This window comes from Heterocephalus glaber, unplaced genomic scaffold, assembly GCF_053883595.1.
Source record: "Heterocephalus glaber isolate CG9 unplaced genomic scaffold, H.glaber_assembly_v1.0 deba00001600, whole genome shotgun sequence".
Classification (NCBI taxonomy): domain Eukaryota; kingdom Metazoa; phylum Chordata; class Mammalia; order Rodentia; family Bathyergidae; genus Heterocephalus; species Heterocephalus glaber.
Window position 1 is genome coordinate 868,162 of NW_028258372.1, and position 7,423 is coordinate 875,584.

Genomic DNA, 7,423 nt, shown 5'->3' on the forward strand with positions numbered 1-7,423 from the left:
GGTAATGAAGATTAACTGATTAATCTGACTTTAGGTAGGCATTAATATCTAAAGTATTGATCTTAAATTTTGGTTCTCACAAATTTGTTTGATTTATAGCATGAGTGGTAAGGAAAATGGTTATTGGACAAGAAAAGCTAGTGACAGGGTTAATAATGAGACCAGATCATCCAGGATTGTGCTCCTCCAGGCACCTGTCACTGTAAATATCAGAGTTGTCTGGTGGTTCGGTTGGAGTCTTTGGGTGTGATGTCGCGAGAGCTGAAGGTTAACTTCCATTGCAGTTCAGAACCCTGAAAAAGAAGCTAGAAGAGGGCATGGTGTTCACAGAATACGAGCAGATTCCAAAGAAAAAGGCCAATGGCGTTTTCAGCACCGCGACTCTGCCGGAAAACGCTGAGCGCAGCCGGATCCGAGAGGTCGTTCCTTACGAGGAGAACCGTGTGGAGTTGATGCCAACCAAAGAGAACAACACTGGCTACATCAATGCGTCCCATATCAAGGTGCGTGCGAGAGGGGTGGCAGGCTGCAGGGCTAAAGGAAGAACATAAGGGATGCAGGTGGTGGATGCCTGTCGTCCAGTTGCTCTGAAGGCTGAGGCAGGAGGATCCCAAGCTGGAGACCAGCCTGGGCAACTTAGCCACTTTGAAGGACTCTATCTGAACATAAAATAGAAAGGGTCAGGGTATAGCTCGGTGGTGCAGCACTTGCCGGGCCCTGTGTTCAGTGCCCAGGACTGCCTAAAAAAAAAAAAATTGTGGGCTACAACTGTGTCTCCTGGCTTGTCCCCAGTCCCTGGGGGGTTCTTTTGAAGTCCCATGCTTTTCTTAGTCACCCGGAAAGGACATCAGTCACCTGTCCATGCAGAGAGAGGGACGCTAGCAGCCTCAGGTCAGCTACTTCTGAAGCTTGCTTATTACAGAGAGCCAGGATTTTTCTCCAGAGAGTGAGAACCCTCAGTAAACTCACGGGGAAAGGAGGATTGTCTTTCTCGGCTAGTGATTAGCAAGTGACGCAGGCTTTGAAAGTCACAGGTACCACAGTTGTTGAAGTTTTTATTCTGTTCCCCCGACAAAAGCTGTTTTCTTCCTTGTAGCACACTGTGGTTTATTCATTTTAGGGGTTATTCAGTTTTGCACAGTATTTAGAGGAGTGGACTAATTTAAACTATAAAAGTATACTTGGTATAGAATGCTGCAAGATTTGCAGTATTAGTCAATGAATTGGTAGTGTCAGATTTTTTTAGTATTTCTAATACTTCAGACCTTCATGTCTGTATTCAGAGCTTAGCTAGACACCAGCCAGCACTTGAAGTTGAGGAGTGTAAGGATCAGAAAGTACTGTTGGAAGGAACACGAAAGAACAACAGTCATAGATCATGTTGGCATTTTTGTTTTTCTGTTTGAGAACGAGAACCAAAACCATAAAAAATGAGCCCCAGGAAGCTCTTGGGTAAACTGATGGTGGGCTTAGTTTAGATTTTGAAATGTCGAGCGGAGTAAGGCACTCAGATTCAGAGGACACAGCTGCTTTTTGATGTAGTGTCTGTGAATATCTTGCAGAGCGATATTCTTTTCTCCTCGTCCTTTGGCCAGATCTCCTCCACCGTTTCCCATCTGCTCCCTGGAAAAAGCTGTCGCTGTGCTGGGCAGAGAGCCCTGCCGGGAACGGCTAAGTGTGCCTCCCTTCCTCGGCATTCTCCAAGGCCCACAGCTCACGGCCAGGACCCAGGGTAGATGCTGGTGCATTTCACAGACCGTGGAGCGTGCAAGGACTTGTCCTTGTGCTTTTGGAATAGGGCTGTGTATTCTGCCAATGTTTTCTCCCCTGGGTTCCCGGCAGTCGTTAACGCAGAGCAGAGATTTATTTGCTCCAGAGGTGGATTCACATCTGTGAAATCTACCTCGGTAGCACTGGCTGTGGGGTTTTTACTGCCGCTTTTAATTCACTCCTCTCAATAGTTGGAGTCCGCAGAGAGGCCCCAGGCAGCAGCGTTCTTGGGAAGGATTTATGGTTCCTATATGTTGGGTGCCAAAGAGCCTGATGTTTAAAATCACCATTGCACAGATAAACTGAACTCCTAGCCAGTGAATATATGAATGTTTCTCCCACCGCACTTGGAAAATGGATTTTTCGTGCCAACTTTGACCTAAACATGTCTCGTGTAATGAGACAATGGCTGACATTGGTTTTGCTTGAATGGAGTTACTGTATTGTTTCATAAAATAAACAAGCGGGGAAAGTTTCAAACAGCAATCATGCCATTGCTCCTGGAACCTGCTGGCATCCTGCCTTCCATGAGTGGGTGAGAAGAAGGCCTCTCTCTCTCTTTTTTTTTTTGAAACAGGGTCCCACTGTATAGTTCAGGCCAGCAGCCTTGAACTCACTATGATCGAGCTTGCAGCGATCCTCCTGCCTCAGCCCCCCGAGTGCTGGGATTACAGGCATGCGCCACCACACCCGACCTAAAGAAGGCGCCTCTTTGCAAGCCAAGGCGCAGGAGTGGAAGGAGAACAGGAGTCCCTGCCGAGGCCGCTGTTCCCCTTGTTAGCATCACCTTCCACATGTGGGGCTGAGCTTATTATTTCCGATTCTCTGCAGCCGGTATTTATACCTGGAGAATTACCCTCCCATGCTTGTCCTGAGCTGTGTGGGGTAATAGTTTCATTATCCCAGGTGACCTCGTGACTCCGTAGTTCAGTCACACTGAGTCGCACCCAGTGGCAGTGCCCCGGGTGATGGTGTGGCTGGAACACTAGGTGCTGGTGGAGGCAGGTTTGCGACATCCCTGTTGTACATGGGTCACACAGCAGCAGTGACAACAGGGGCTTGTGACCCGTGAGGTCTGTGCAGGAGGAAGACGTTACCTAGAAGTTACTCCATGGTGACTGCTTTTCAAACAGGTTCTCAACGCAGCGGTGGATTTGAGAGCCACTTTAATGGTTGGTTCTGTGTATGTTTTAAGGAAATAGACCAGGATGGACAAGAGAATGCAAGTCACAGGGTGTGCTGCACAGAGCTGCATAGCTATTGTTTCTGTAACGAACCCTGTTAGGTTGTACAGATATACGCTCATACACTGTTGTGTGCATCTCTGTATGAATATCTGCATATACTTTTAATGTGCACTAGTTGGCAATAACTGAATTGCAGACAAAAATAGATAAGGTTAATAATAAATTTTGATAGATTTGAGTGACGAACAAAGTCTTCTCATGTGAGAAGGTGCCACTGTCTATTACTGACCCGTTTGGCCCCCGGCGTACGACCAGGTTTGGAGGTGGCCGCACATGAGCAAGGTGTGCATGGGAGCCTCTTGGTCTTGGGGTTCATTTGCCGATGCTTCCTTGGCTGCAGGTGGTGGTCGGGGGAGCAGAATGGCACTACATTGCGACTCAGGGGCCCCTGCCTCACACGTGCCACGACTTCTGGCAGATGGTGTGGGAGCAGGGGGTGAACGTGATCGCCATGGTGACCGCGGAGGAGGTAAGGACGCACGTCCTTCTGGGACAGGGTGGCGAAGATCCCGGGCCATCCTGCCCTTGCGCTCGGTCTCTGCAGCCCCTTCCCCCTCAGCCTGTGTCTCGCCTCTTTCCGTGTCCACCCCACACCTGGCTAATGTGGCCCGGTGGCTTTTTCTCCTCCCATTTGCCTGTGACTCTCAACACTTTTCTTTTGTAAACAAAGCAACACAAAACCGAAAACAGCCACACTTGAGTCCCGGCAGCCACTTCCGGGGCGACAGCGCCCTCTCTCCCCTGGACTTGGAGATGGGGCCTCTGAGCACAGCGACCTCCCCTGGCGACCCAGGCCTGGCCGCCCGCAGGCTGAGATGGGACCAGAAGCTGTTGTCCCGGAGCCGAATCTGTTCTTTGGGGAGAGGAAAAAATCCCGTTTCTTCCTTTGCCAAGGCAAACACGGTTTAGGGTCGTAGCCAGGGCTCTGGGCTGTGTCCCAGAAATGGCGCTGCCCGTCCGCCGGGCCTGAGCTCGCTGCCCGGGAGGAGAAAAGCAGTGCTGCTTCTCTTCTCACATCTCGGTTCTTTCCCAACCATCTCCTTTTTGGCCCTTGCGTGAAAAGCCAGCTTCTGTTTCTGGAGTCACTGAAGGGAGCAGCTTCATGAGTTTTTACCGAGACTCGAGAGCTGTGATCACCCTTTCCTAACCTTGCATGGGCCGGGGGCCAGGGAGAGTCCAGGGGTCCTGTTGTTCTGGAGGGCTCGTTCCAGAACAGCCCATTGGAAGCTGGGGTGAAGGGGACACCAGTGCTCCCTGGGCAGACCTTCACCGAGCAGAGTGAATCCCCGTGGAGTCTCGAGGCTGGGTTCGTCCCCTTGTCAGGTGGCAGGGGTTCATCAGCAGAATATAACCAGGTCGTCTTGCCAAGCTGGGGCTCCGTGCTGAAGCGTGGAGCTCCTGTCCCCTGGAGCCGTGTCCTAGTGAGGGGACAGTACAAAGGAAGCAATGGATTCAGTGCAGGTGGCACCGAGTGCAGAGCGCGGACCAGGCAGGAGCAGGAGGGTGATGGGTGGGTGTGGCCTTAGTCAGGGCCCTTTTGAGGCATGGCCTGTGAACTGTCCCAGTTGTGACAAGAAGGGACTTGCCAGAGCCTGGGGATCTGAGAGACAGCCGGGGACTTCACGTCTCCACCCAGCAGGAATGCAGGCACTCTGCAGAAGTGAATTCAGCATCTCGGCAGGGAAAACTGCTTTGTGCTGTGAACTCGAGGCGCCTCCAGTAAACCCAGAGTACTGTGTCCCTTTCCACTTGGGTTGGCCGTGGAAGCTCAAGGCAGCTCCCTCGCAGGCTCTGTGCATGTCCTTCCCCCAACCACCACCGCCTTCCATGCTTCCCACCCCACCCGCTCCGCTCCAGGTATTTCAAAACTGTGGAAAACTTAAGACTAGACCTTTTGTGAATGATTGACAGTGTGTATTTTAAGAAAACAGGAAACAGCGAAGGGAGAAGACTGGTGATGTTGGAGACGCCTGCTGAACCTTGTCACTTCCCCTGTCCAGGGGCCTCCCGAGACCTCTCCCACCTCTTCTGCCACTCCTCTCATTGGCCCCCTGCCACTGCTGAGGACCTTTCTGCTTCTTGAACACACCTATGCTTGTCCCTCTCTGCACTTTGCACTCGCTGTTCTCTGAATTTCCCATTGCTGATCTCAGATCTGGTGATGAAGACGGTAAGAGCTTCCCCTGGCGTAATTTTCCATTTTGCTTTCGTGTGTGATTCAGGAAGGCGGACGAAACAAAAGCCACCGATACTGGCCCAAACTGGGTTCCAAGCACAGCTCAGCCACCTACGGCAAGTTCAAGGTCACCACAAAGTTCCGGACGGATTCTGGTTGCTATGCAACCACAGGCTTGAAGGTCAAGCACCTTTTGTCTGGACAGGAAAGGACAGTGTGGCATTTGCAATATACGGACTGGCCAGACCATGGCTGCCCAGAGGATGTCCAAGGATTTTTGTGTAAGTTTTTCCCCTTAGTCTTTCTTAGGAGGGGATGGTTTCTCTTAAGTGGCGAAAGTTTTATAACACTCAAGTATCTTTCCTTTTGTTACTGTGTCAATCAGAGCAGAATAACAGATACCACGAATTATAGTCTGTTTGCCTTTTATGCAAGTGAGCTAAGACTGTAACAAACTCATTGGCTACTCATTAATCAGTATGCGTACTGCAATATGGATGAGTTTTGCAGACTTTGCTTGACTCAGTGAGACCAGCCAGGCACAAAAGCACAATATTATACAATTCCTCCTACATGAGGTACGTAGAATAGGCAGAGCACATGGACAGAAGGTCAGAAAGTAGAATACAGGTTACCAGGGGCTGGAACAGGGCAAATGGAAATTGGCTGCTTCCTGTTTGAGACAATAAGTTTGGGAGGGGACAATCGTGGCTGCACAGTACTGTGGATGTACGTAGGGGCCTGAATTGTACTCTTCAGAGTGGTTAGAATGGTGAATTTCATGCTGTGCCTGTTTTTCCACAATTAGAAAAAGCCACAGAGAAACAGAATAAAAGCTGACTCGCTGTTTTTGTTTCTCACGAGGCCTTGCATCTCACAAGCCCAGTGCCTCCCTGCAGTAGTGATCTCAGTGCTTTCTCACATCCGTGACTGAGGTGTTCATGGTGGGGGAAATCAGCTTGTAGGTTTTGAAACTGAAATGTGCTCAGATGTCTGACTCGTTAATCTACATATTTTCTTAGGCTGTGATATTTCAGAAACCACTTCGCCAGAGTGTGGGTAGTATTTTATTTGCAAGGCCGGAACCCGGGGAGGGCCACACTGTGTGTCAGGCTCTCGATCAGGTACTGAAGATGCCGAGGTGAAATTGGGGGCATTGACAGTCCCTTGCGCACAGGGGTGCGCTCTCACCCCACCGTCTTCTCCTTGGAGGCTGCTCCCTCCCAGTCCCTTTCGGGAACCCGATTCCCCACTCACCTAGCAGGAAAGGACTTTTACCTGCTGCATTGTCTTCTGCATCTGGTGGCAGGCCCTGACCACCACCACCAGCGGCAATCTTCCAGGTGGTGGTCGGTGCCAAAACCTGGGTTTTTGTCACAAAGGGGGTACAGGGGCGGGTGGAGGAGAAGGAGTAAACATGAGAGAATAGGCTTTTAAGAGCCCCAAATAATCAGTGTACAAGCTCCATCAGAAAGATTCCGATGCGTATGTACTCCTGATACAAGGGTTTCATTTGCCATTAATGTGAAGATGGTACGGAGAGGCTGGATACTGAAGTGCAGAGTAGAAAGACGGCCAGAATCAAAGCCTCTGTAGCCAATGTGTAGCTCATCTTGGTGTCCAATAGCCCCCCCCCCATGTCTTCTTTTTGTTCTAGCTCTAAGCTTGACAGAGGGTTAATGATTTGCCTGAGGTCAAACAGCCAGTTACCTTTGGCCCAGAGATCTTTGGAGAACTGTCTTTCCTCCTGGCTGTCTTCTTTGTTTATTCCTTTCAGATATTCTTTTATTAATTGACTTAACTAAAATTTTCTCCAAGAGGCAGGAAATGGAAAACTCTAGAAGTCCATTGGTTTGATGATTGGCTGACAGCCCTGATGAAACTCTGGATTTACAGGGTGGTCGAAAGGGAGGCCAGGTCTTTTAAATCAGAGCCAATTTATAGAAAGCCAGTCTAAAGGACTGACAAATACAAAGCCTATTTTCAAAGGATATAAATTGACTTGCTAAGTTATTTCTTGAAACCTCAAAGCAGGTGTGGTGTACGGGGCCTTAGATGTGCTGACCCTGTCTCTTGAAGGTTTTGAGGATTTCTGCCCGTGTTCAAATTTGATTACCTGGATGCAAGCCAAGTGCCTAAAGCAGATTGTCTCCCGCCCTCGGAAGTCTCCATCGAGTTACAGCTTCAGGAACTTTATTAGCGTGATTGATAGAGGGAGGAGCCATTCCAG

The 7,423-nt window shown here is 49.9% G+C and overlaps 1 protein-coding gene across 3 annotated transcripts in view; it reads left to right on the forward strand.

Annotated features, from left to right (window-relative positions):
• Positions 1 to 7,423, forward strand: part of Ptpn14 (protein tyrosine phosphatase non-receptor type 14) — a 136,383-nt gene that overhangs the window by 118,303 nt on the left and 10,657 nt on the right. For all 3 annotated transcript variants that reach the window (XM_013075371.3, XM_087194237.1, XM_087194236.1), the window contains exons 15-17: positions 285 to 503; positions 3,358 to 3,486; positions 5,240 to 5,474. In XM_013075371.3, coding sequence (XP_012930825.1) covers positions 285 to 503; positions 3,358 to 3,486; positions 5,240 to 5,474 — 583 coding nt within the window. The remainder of the gene's footprint in view (positions 1 to 284; positions 504 to 3,357; positions 3,487 to 5,239; positions 5,475 to 7,423) is intronic.